This window comes from Gavialis gangeticus, unplaced genomic scaffold (assembly GCF_001723915.1).
Source record: "Gavialis gangeticus isolate Ggan-Ray unplaced genomic scaffold, GavGan_comp1, whole genome shotgun sequence".
Classification (NCBI taxonomy): Eukaryota; Metazoa; Chordata; order Crocodylia; family Gavialidae; genus Gavialis; species Gavialis gangeticus.
Genome location: NW_017729025.1, coordinates 55,008,508 through 55,019,912, shown reverse-complemented (window position 1 = coordinate 55,019,912; position 11,405 = coordinate 55,008,508). Strand labels below are relative to the sequence as shown.

Here is an 11,405-nt window from a genome sequence, read left to right as displayed (position 1 = left end):
AGGGAGTGAAATGGCTGGGGGTGGGCAGGGCTGTTCAGTCCTGCTGAGGCTCCACCTGGGTCCTACCGCCCCTGTTTCTTGTCAGCTTTGATGGGGTTCGAGGGCATATTAATATTTATTTTCAAAAATTGTTAGGAGCCCCTGCAGGCTGGATAGAATGGCCTGGTAGGCTGGATTTTGCGCCCCCCCCCCCGTTCTACACACACTTGTTTGCAGTATTTTTTATCAATAAAGTGTTGGTAAATGTCCTCTGCCCCTTGAGATAACATTATATCAGTGGTCTATTGAGGAGGTTTTTTGGAGGAAAGGGTGGTGTTCCTACAGGTCAGTACAGGGAGGTCATTCCATGCATGAGAGGCTGTGTGAAGCTTTTTGTTTGAATAGCTGACAGATGGGCAGACTAGGCTGACACTGGTGGAACCATATATGACTAGACTGGACTAGTTCTGGTGATGGCCCTATCCTGAACTCCAGCCTTCTGCTGTTCCAGTCTTGTCCCTCTGTTCTGGGGAAAGAGGTGTCTTTCAGATGTGCTGGACCATAGGCTCTGCACAGAGAAATTTGGAGTCATCCCATCTGCAGCTGCAGAACCCTTGAAGAAATTCACTTCTATTTACCTTCATTCACCTCCCACTGCAATGTCATGGCTTACTCATTTTTAACCACTATCCACTGGCAAAAGGTAGCAGGATCAAGTGCTCTGTCTTTCCCGTGGTGCTAAAGTCTTAGCTTTTATGGCAGACCTAGAAGAAGTCTTCATTAGGTGTGAAATTTTATAGCTACTTATTTTGCTAGTGGAATATTTCCATATTTAAATGCAAGGAGTTCTGTAGGTTATTTTGGAAGAAGCCTTTTCTACAGTTCTGGTCTAAGTCAGTGGTTCTCAACCTTTTGGCACCAGGGACTGGTCTGTGGGCCAGGGCTTAAGCCCTGCCGGTCTAGGTCAGTGGTTCTCAACCTTTTTAGACCCAAGGTACCTGTCAGAAAATGCCAGCTCCTAGTTTTCACTTATTTTTGACTATAGAAAAATAATAGAGCAAACTTTCTGTTGCAAGAAACACAATGATCACAATGGGTTAGAATGTTTTTAATACTACAGATTCCTATTTGAAATCTCTGGGTTCATCTTGTAAATCACGTTTTTGTACCTAACAGTGCTAACATTGTGTGGCACACCTTGTCATCCTTGAAAGGATCTCAAGGCACCCTAGGGTGCTGCAACACCCTGATTGAGAATCACTGGTCTAGGCACTGTAAATTGCCCTCTCACTGTCCCCTAACTTCCAAGTAAAAGCTTAACCTGTTGCTAAAAAATTTCCCTCCATCTGAAGCTGTGTGAGCAGTTTCATCAGGCAAGTGGGAGGATTAGTAATGATTGTCACCACTAGGAAAAATCGGAGCCAAGCTTCTGATCACAGATATTGTGTTGCAGGGTGCCCCAGGAATTCACCAAAACAAAGTCCTGACAGGTTAATTATAGCAGCTGAAAGCTATCAGAGCATGGATCAGTAATAAGCAGTTACACCTAACTGGGTGGGCTGCCTGCAAATATGTCCCACACTTTCTATGGTGTTCTCAATCTCTCCCTCTCTCTGAATTTGTTGCATGTATTTAATCCTACTGTAATTTAAACACCTGTCTAGCTGGAATGTGTGAAATCTGCTATTTGCTCACCTGTTTTGTCTGGAAAGGCAGCTTTAAAATAAACAAAGATAGGTTATCAGAGGGGGAACTGTACCAAAGTAGCTTGCGAAGGGTGAAGGGGTGATACAGCTATAACTAAATGCACCCTAATATTGGTGTGTTGAGGAAAGAGTTGAATAGATGTCCTCTCAACACCAGTCTTCTCTAAGAGAGTTGTGATCCCTGCTACTAGCTAGTTAGGATTAGCATATATCCTATTGCAGTTATCACCATGGCCCACTTGTTTTGGCCTGATCTACCTGTTGTCTCATGTCTTTTTTGGGTTGTATGGTTATTGGGGGGGCAGGTTCCATCAACTATTAAATGTGTACAGCACCTAATACAGAGGCCAATATAGTTTGAGGCTTTTAACTGCTACCTCAATATACATATTCAGTATTAACATAGTACTACAAAAGGCCTTAACACCACCTTCTGGAGCATCAAAATAACACTTCAGCCAGTGTTATAGGACAGTAGTTGGCAGTGTTTATGTGCAGAGTGCCTAAAACACAACCTTGACTTGTAAGATGTTCCAGGGGTGGATGTTGGGGGAGCTGTGAATGACCCGATACTTGTTGTGGCAGCGCAGCCACAGTCCCTTCACTGAGGTATGAGTACCAAACAGAATGCCTTTGTGTACCACACTCTGGCATGCATGACAGGGGTTGACTTCCCTTGTTATAGAACTACTAGTGAATTGCCCATCAAGAATGATTGGGGAGGGAGGCAGGGGGGGATGGAGTGTTTCCACCCACCACCTGCACCGCTGCCGCCTTCCAGGAATGGGAGGGGGAGGGTGGAGGGGAGCTTGCCCCACTGTTGCCTCCACTCCCCTCTGCCAGTGGTGCTGGCCTCTCCTTCTCTACTCCGTTCCTACCGTCATGGTGGTGCTCTGCACTCTGATTGGTTGTTTTACTAACCAGCCAGAGTCGTCTAAGAGCGTTACAGACAGACAGACAGACAAATGGACTAAACCCTTTATTCTTAAGCCCTTTATTATATAAGAATTGATGGCAGTAGTCACATATAATAGAACTCTGTGGGAAGCAGCAGAAGTATTCTGATAGTCAAAGTACTCTTGAAGACAGAGTTGATGACCTGACACAATTTGCCAGTGCCATTGAATTGATTAATAAAAATTTGTCATGATGCAGGTGCACAAACGGAAGAAGTAAAAGACGAGCAATAGATGAGTAAAAGTTAATAAGACACTATAATAATCGCCTAACTGACAAACAAAATTAACTAAGTAGTCATAACTATGGTAAAAGCGTAGCAGTGGCTTTAACAGTGCTTATGAATACAAGTGTAGTATTTGAGATGCGCATGAATTCAACATGAATTATTAGCACAGCACCCTTACACATTAAAAAATGCAACAGCAGCCCTAGGTTAATTTATAGATACAGGACCAATATTTGAAACAAACAGCAGGCTTTAGAACCTTTTTAATTCAAGTTTCATAGAGAGTTATCATGTTACAAAACAATATCCATTTTGAATTGGTTAGAAAGAAAATTGCCCGTGGTGCCAAAAAGGTGTTCTTTTAAGTTTGTTTCTTTGGGTGGAGCTATCATAGTGAGAAAATTCCTTCTCACTTTACTTTTGTTTCATAAGCCAAAGGTAGTATCTTAAAGGGTGTTCTTCCAGGCAGAAACTTTTGTACCAATGTCACCCAGCTTCTCATTGTAAGAACCCCCCTTTTTATTGCTTGTAACAAGCTCATTCAGTGGGTCCCAACCTTTTTAGACTCAAGGCACCCCTTACAAGATTTGTTGCACCCCTCATAAAATCCTAGCTCTTAGTTTTCACCCATTTTTGACTGACAAAATATACTAGAGCAGTTCTTTTGTTGTAGAGAACTGCAGCAGGGCAGAATATTTTTAACACTATATATTCTTATTTGAAACCTCTGGGTTTATCCTGTGAAACATGTTTGCATACCTGAGTGCTAACCTTGTGTGGCACCCTTGCAAGGATCTCGAGGCACCCTGGTTGAGAACCAGTGGTCTAATTTTTATAATTTGGGCTGAATTTCCCTGCTGGATGTTTTGTCAGCCGGGACTATTTATGGAAAATGTTAGCCAAAACAGTTCAGGTACTTCCAAGCAGGGGGCTAGGTAGAAATACGTTTTTGGTACAACTGTTTGAGAAGCTATAACTCCTTTCTTGTATTTGACAGGAGTGATTTGAAATTTGATGAATTGGGTAGATTTTGTGTCTGGGATGCATCTTCTAACATCCCTGTGAAAATCTAGTCTCTGTCTAGAGACTTGCTAGAGCCTACCAGCTAAATTCCTTTGAAAAAATTCCTTAAATCCCATCCCTCCACACTAAGGATGCTCCAGTTTGGGCTGAAAAGAGCTTTCCCTGCAGTTGCAGCTCTGGACCATAGGAGACAGAAGGATCCCTGTTTTCAGTGTTCGCAAGGAGCCATTCCAACCCTTGCCTAGGCTGCGGCGGTATGGCAAAGGAAGCTGCTTGACTTGAATTCAGACTCATGCATCAGGTAGAGGGAGTTAATTGGTCAAAGAAGGAATAGTGGGCAATGGGAAAACTGAGGTTGGGAGGGGAGACTAAACCAGCGAGGCAGAAAAAGGGTGTTTGGAGGGAGACGTATCTGATAGGGATCTGAGATGTAGTAGATGATCTGGAACTTAATGGGAAAAGAAACTGGGACAAGGAGCCTGGGGAGGGAGACTGATGCTGAGCTCCACTGGGGGTTGAAAGAATGGGCAGAGGGAGGGTCAACTGGAGATTAGAGAGATTAGAAGTAGAGGAAGACAGATTGGTGCATATAGAGACAGATAACAGTTGTAGCAATATCAGAGGATACCAGTATAATTTAGGATGCAGTTGTTACATTTGAATGATTCTGTAGCAGTACAAGTGTGGCAGAACCACTGCAGCTGTAGCCCCCTTTCATTCTCAGGCTGTCTTGTTTCCTGCATTCCCAGTGAGCCACTCCAACCCCTGCACTAGACTGAGGCAGCATAGCAAAGCTGCCTGACTTGAATATGGAGGTAGGGAGCTGTATTTCCCAAACAGTAGCTCTCTCTCCCTTTTTGAAGTGGATAAAAATGCGTTTTTCCATAGCCCGGCTGAGGAGGAAACAAAGGACTGTCTAAAGTAGAGTGGCTGAGTGGAAGAATAAACTAGGACTGAAACTAGGATTAACAGGGCAAGAGACTGAGTGGAGACTGGGATTGACTAAGTGAGAAGAACAGCACTTGGACAGGAGTTGAGGAGGAAGAGAGAAGTGTGAGAGGAAGAGACAGGAGGAATCGAGCGTAGGGGAGATAGGTGTAAGAGTCTGTGCCCACTAATAAGCACTCCCCTACAGAGCCTTTGATGGAAGCTAAGATTCCTGAATTTCACCCAGTGCACTAACCCACCCATTGACCCACATCAGGGATGACATGTATGCCTGCTTTCAGCTACTCCGTTTGCTCAAATAGCAGAGGTCAGCTTAGTGGATATAAAGATTGCAACCCTGCTGACAAACCTTTTGTGCATCAATATGATGTCACATAATGGCATTCAAATGGATTTTTTGTTCTTGTTTTAATTTAGGAAATTGCATGTAAGCAAATAAAAATAACATAGTTAAAGTTGCAAAGTCAAGTACTCGGATGTTAGAAATGCACAATGAATGATCTCTTGTGAAATATTTTGTTTAAGTGATTTGGCTATCATCATATAGGAGCTCTGTGGCAGAGATAGCTATGAGATTTGCCTCTTCCCTTCCCTCAGTTCCTTGATTCATTCACTGCATACCTTTCAGCTGCTACGAAAAATGAGGCAGGGATCCTATAGACAACAGCCTCCTTCGCTATATAGCCCTGTTTCATCGCCAGAGCAGATGAGTTCTGTGCTCTGAATGAGACGGGTGTCATGAAAAAAACATTGTGTGATCAGGTAATTGCAGATTGTATTATAATGCATGCCCAGAAGGCAGATGAATTAGTTCCACAAACAGCTTTAATTTTGGCAGTTCCTGAATTGAGAGTGTTTTGTTGTGCAACCTTAGTAATGTTCTTTTAACAGAGCTTTTTACATAATTGAGTATTATGGCAGTCAGTACAATTGATCTATTGTGCTGGGTACTCTTCAGACATGCCAACAGACAGGAATTATTCAAATAGTTTGCTTTCTTAAGAAGAAAAGTGGCACAAAAATGGTGATGGGAGAAGGATGCAATTGAATGCATTTTTGTATTTTAAAATATACATGCAATTTTATTATAATTTTGCTAGAGCAAAGGCAGTCCCCATCCACACCCCCAATCCCAACAACGGTCATTAATTGATTCCTCTTCTTATATGGATGAACAACGTAGTAAAGATGTGGTGGCAAACTTCTCTCATTTACAATAGAATTTGGTTGTATCTGTATAGAAGATGCCTATGATGATGGGTCATTTATATATATGCATATATAGAGAGAGCTTGCTCAGTGACCCAGATTATTGTAAATGGGCAGAGAGAGGCTGGTATGGTCATTTGCACTATGCTAGAGGGAAGTGGTGGGGTAATGTCTGGCTATTGTTACTGCTGAAAACAGATTAGGTTTTTCATGGTTTCATTGTTCTTGACTATCAGTCTTTTGTCTCTGGGGTTTTTTTGCCGTTTAGCCATTGCCCACTCCACTAGAAACTGCCAGTACAACTTTAGTCCCATTCAGGACCTCCTTTCTCCAGAGAAGAAAGGAAAATTTCTCCAGAAGTCGTCTTTTCATTATAAGACTCTGTGCTAGTGGGTGGTCCCTTTAGCTGTATGTTATTCAGAACCACCTGCTGCTGCTCCCTTGTCTTTGTTGTTTCTGATCTCTTTTTTTGTTTGTTTTTAGTTAACAAACCTGAACTTGGCAAGTGCAGCCATAAGCAAAGGGAACACAGCCTCCGCTCCCAGTCACAACTCAGCACTTAGCACTAGCGGGTCCTTATGGGCTGTTCAGTCGGACACTCGCATAGTGGACAGCAGGCCCTTCTCAGCAGTCAGGTAAGTTAAGCTGCTTATCCTTCACTTGTTGATGGAGAAGACTGTGCAGCACGGTATCCAGGATCTTCTTCACAGACTTGCTGGCTTCTTGCTCTGGAGTACTTTTCAATGTGTAAGGTAACAATTCCCAGCATTTCTCTAGCACCACTACCAGAAACAGCCTATGAAAAAGGACCCAAATCACAAGGTTTGAAAGACGTTTGGGTGCAGTAAGGGAAGGGCTGGAAAACTGGAAATAGTGGTGGTAACTCTTTAGACAATATCCATCTGGGCTCTTGACCTCCTTTGGATCTGGAAATCTGGGAAGACTGGGTTTTCTCTGGTGCTACAATATGTGTACCAGGTATAATTTGTTATTTGGCAGAAAGGAATCTCTGGTAGGTCCTGAGCTTGTTTTTTCCTCGAATGTAAAACTTAGAGAATTTGAAGACAAAAGAAAAGCAGCAGGGAACCCCTTTCTTAGAAGCTTCCACTTGAATAGTCCCCTTTTTATCCTCATTTTTCTAAGCAAAATACAACACAGAAATTTGCATTAGTGGTTATCATGCTCTTAACAGAGGACTATGTATGATTCTGTAATGGGGATGACTGTATGAGGCTTGAGAGTGATAAGATAAGACCCAGGGCTTCTGAATGGGGCTTTCATTGGTGTTAGTGGCTAGGAGCTAAGTGGGTATGCTGTAGTCTATTAAACTGAGTGCAGGACAAGGATCCAGTTACTTTTGAGTCCCAGTCTTTTTTCCTGACATCAACAACCCTGCACCCCTTCATGGAAAGTTGCTTCTCTGCCTCCTGTAGAACAGGAATAATGAGTCTGACCCCCTCAAATGCTTGAGCTCTGTGTCTAAAAAAGCTCTGCACAAGTCCAATTAATGTTTTATCACTATGGCCTGATGACTGCTAGAAGAGGGAGGCAAATATAAGAGGTGTTCTGTGGGGAAAGATTATGACCCGAGAAGTTCTTTTTTCATCAGTCTGTCTTCCCCATCTGTAGAAGAGGAATGTGAGAAATGAATTCCTGGCCTTAGCCTGTCCCAGTACACTGTTTGCCTGTGAGGGTTAGTGTGATTGAGAGGCAGCGATTCTGCTCTTGGAGCATGGCCAGGGGAGTTATTACCTAATCCAAATAAAGAACTTATCCAACAGGTGTACAGCCTATGAGAGCAGCAGAGGACAGGCAGCCCTAGTGCTTCTATTTCCTCCTCTACACTGCCTGTACCAATGGGGATGAGCTGCAGGCTTAGCAGAGAAAGCAGGTACTCCTTAAAGGACTCTTTCTTTGTATTGCTGTAGGTCTTACAATTTCGGCATCACTCTAAAGTAATTTCATTGTTAAAGGCTGCACATGCGATACCTGGTCTGCACTCCTCCACTGTCTTAATGCCCTGAACAACATTTTACACTGGCACACCAAGTAGCCCCAGAATTGTTGCCTCATCTACCATTATTTGTTAGTTTAACCTGTAGACCTATTTAATTGTGTACAAAACCCTGTCTTGCCAGTGTTAGTGTAAGATTCAGTCATGGTACATTCAGTGGAGCACTTAGGTCTCAGGCACTGAAAGAACACCCTTTGGAGACCTGCACATCAAGTGCTTACAGTGCCTGAGAGTGTTTGTAATGCCTTTTACTTCCAAAGCAAGAAATCAAAAAGGGAGATCTTAAGAAACACTTGATTGAGCATGCCTTGTTTACCTGACTGTCAATATCAAAGGGCCAGAACAACAAGAGCCAAGGCACATCTTCAAAGTAGAAGTTTTGGAAACTGCTGAATGCCTCTGAGTTGAGAATTACGAAGTACTGGTATCTACTTCTCTAGAGAGAGAGACATCAGAACTCTCTCTCTCGCTCTCTCAAGGAAGAATTCCAAAAAGATACGGTGTACTACAGGGATGCTAAATTCATTTGGGTTAGCAGGCTGGATCTGGATTGTGAGGCGTCTTGCAGATTGGTCAGCCTGCCTTTGGATCTGACCTGTGGGGCTTCTGGCTGCAGCTGGCACAGCCACTGTGCTGATGTATCCAACAGCCAGGGAGTTCAGAATACTGCTGCTCAGCCGCTGTTACTGACTGCTGCCAACTTTAGTCATCAGCTGCAATTGAAAGTACTAAATTCTCTAGCAGCATTCACACCTTGAGTGCTGGCAGCACTGACACAATGGCTCTGGCAACTGCAGCAACAGGGGGTTGAGCATTGGTGAGGTTAACTCTTTTGCTGCTGACAGCCATGGGCAGAAGCCCTGTGGGCTGGATGACCCATCGCCGTGGGTGAGATACAGCCTGTAGGCTGTGTGTTTGACACCCTGATGTACTGCAGTTGACCCTTTTGGTTCAGAGTCATAGCTGACTGATGTCACATCTCCATAGTTACTCTGTTAGATACTGGAAGTGTTTTTGAAAAAAAGTGTCTTCCTAATATGTTTCCACAGCACATTGGGTCTCAGCTGTGGAACTCATTGAGAATATCTTGTCAGTGGGCCCTTTGTTTTGGGCAGGTAGTAATATCTGGCCTTTGCTGACACACAGAAGTCCATCTGCAGCTCCAACTCAAGCATCACCATATAAAGCTCAACGCTACAGCTTTCTAGTGGTTGCTTAGGTAAAATTGAGGCCCTTCCAGTGTTACAGTGTTTCAAAGATCTGTTTCTCTTGGAAAGCCTGGGGCTTACACTGGGCTTCATACCGCTGGGCTTTTCTCCTCTTTAGTTCCCACTTTTCCAAAGGTGGTTTACCAGTATGTTCTCTTGAAAAGAAGCTTGATTTCCTGTAGCCAAGGGCAAACAGGTACTTAAGTTATATTAAGAGACAAGTAGAGACTAATACTGAAAATATTATAATGCCACTATGAATCATTGTTCTGTCCTCACTTGGAAATCTTTGGTCACTTTTTAAAAAGAAAGCAGAAAGAGAAGATGCTAGTATAGGCACACACAAAAGACTATTTTGTATCTGTTTTAAGAAGACCCAAATGGACCTTTTTCACAAAGAATAATAACGGTGACTGAAACAACAAACACAAAACTATTAAAAGGAATCTTTCATGAAGTACACAATTAACCTGTGAAACTTGCTGCCACTCACTAAAGCCAAGGGATTAGTAGGATTGAGAAATGGAGTATAAACTCTTTCTGTGGCTTAAGACAACCTGTAAGTTTCTGTGGACATTTAATTGTAGAATTTTCTTTTAGGCATCTGGGTTGTTGGGACAGTTTATTACTTGAAAAGGATTCTGGGGCAATCAAAGATTCAGGGCTTGGGCCCTGTAGGGTCTTTGTGAGCCTTGATTAAAGTCAGAAACTTTTACAGCTATTGAGAGTTTTAACATTTATAGGGGATTCTTTGGATTTGTCTGTAGTAGCTGCCTCCCTTTCTCATTTTTTTTCTACAGATTATATGGGCAGTCTTTCTGGCAAGCGTTCACCAGTGGAACAACTTGTGTCTTTTTCTTTAAACCTGTCTTGGTTTGTGAACTTTTATGAAGCAAAATAATGCTGAGATGTATCATTTGGAGGAGTAGGGCAGGCAAGAACCTTTGAGTTCAAGTTTAAGAGGTGTTTCTTTTCCACTGGGGTAGTGGGCTGTGTACACCTTTTCCTTTCTTTCCATGGATACTTTGAGTCCTGGGGAGAGAAAATTCCCTGGGAGAGGCTAACATAACCTTGTTCTGAACTTGGTTCATCATCATTCCTGGTGATATCTCAAGAACCTGCTGTTTTATTCTTTTTGTGATCATGTCATGTTCTCCACTTAGTTCCCAAATCACTTCAGCCAGGTGCCTATCCAGTCTCCTCTTGGAGTTTGTCCCAGGACATTGCAAAGTACATCTGAATGGTTGTCTTGGGATTGCATCATTGAATCAATGGCTGAAAAGGGGCAGTGCATTTGGCTGCTCACTAAACCCTGATTGGAAGGGCAATGTGTGTGCCTGCCACTGTCGGGACATCTCGTTTTCCAGGGACAAACACAGGCACAACTTGCAGTGAGACAAATGCAACATCCGTTTCTGTCCTGAAGGCAAGGCTGCTAGTGAGCTCTGTCTCGGCATTAGGCAGCACTTTCTGTCTGCTAGCGATATCCTGACATCAGTGGGAGCCAACCTTTTTTGTCAGTCATCCCAAGATTGGCTCCACATTCTCTCCACTCCCATTGTTTTTTCCTACCTGATCAGCTTGCTTTGCTTTCCATGCCCTACTCTGTATTCGTGCCCAATCTGCTGCTCTGCTTCCTGCTGTCTGCCCTGTGTTGCTTTCCTGATTTGCTGCTTTATTTTCTGCTCCCTCTCATATCTGCTGTAGAGTTGCCTGTCCCCTCCCTGGTCTGCTGCATGCCCCACATGTAGCACACATGCCGCAGATTACCCACTCTTGCCCTTATACAATCCCATTCCTTCCCCTTCTTCTTGCTAGATATCTTACTCGAGGAGGCCTAGTTGCACTTTATGTATCTGCCAGTAGCAGACTGTATTGCCTTCACACCCAGGGTGGGCAAGAAAGAGTCTTTAGCATAAGGTCATGCTGATGCACATTATTCTTCTGGTGGCCTGCGTGATTATTGCTAGCTAAGAAGCTACTGAGAGAGATCCCAACTTCATTCATGTCCCTTTATCTTGCTGCCTGCATGGTCAACACTGTTAGGAAGAGTTGCATAGAAGAGTCCCTGTCAGGCAGAGCAAAATAGCTGCTTATATAAAGACTGGTACATGAGGAATCCAAAGCCCTTG

General features: G+C 43.4%; 1 protein-coding gene across 1 annotated transcript in view; it reads left to right on the top strand.

The window, feature by feature from the left end:
• The window catches only part of TTLL5 (tubulin tyrosine ligase like 5), a 218,412-nt gene that overhangs the window by 112,491 nt on the left and 94,516 nt on the right, over positions 1-11,405 (top strand). The window contains exon 29 of the mRNA XM_019518782.1: positions 6,535-6,686. Within this exon, the coding sequence (XP_019374327.1) occupies positions 6,535-6,686 (152 nt within the window). The remainder of the gene's footprint in view (positions 1-6,534; positions 6,687-11,405) is intronic.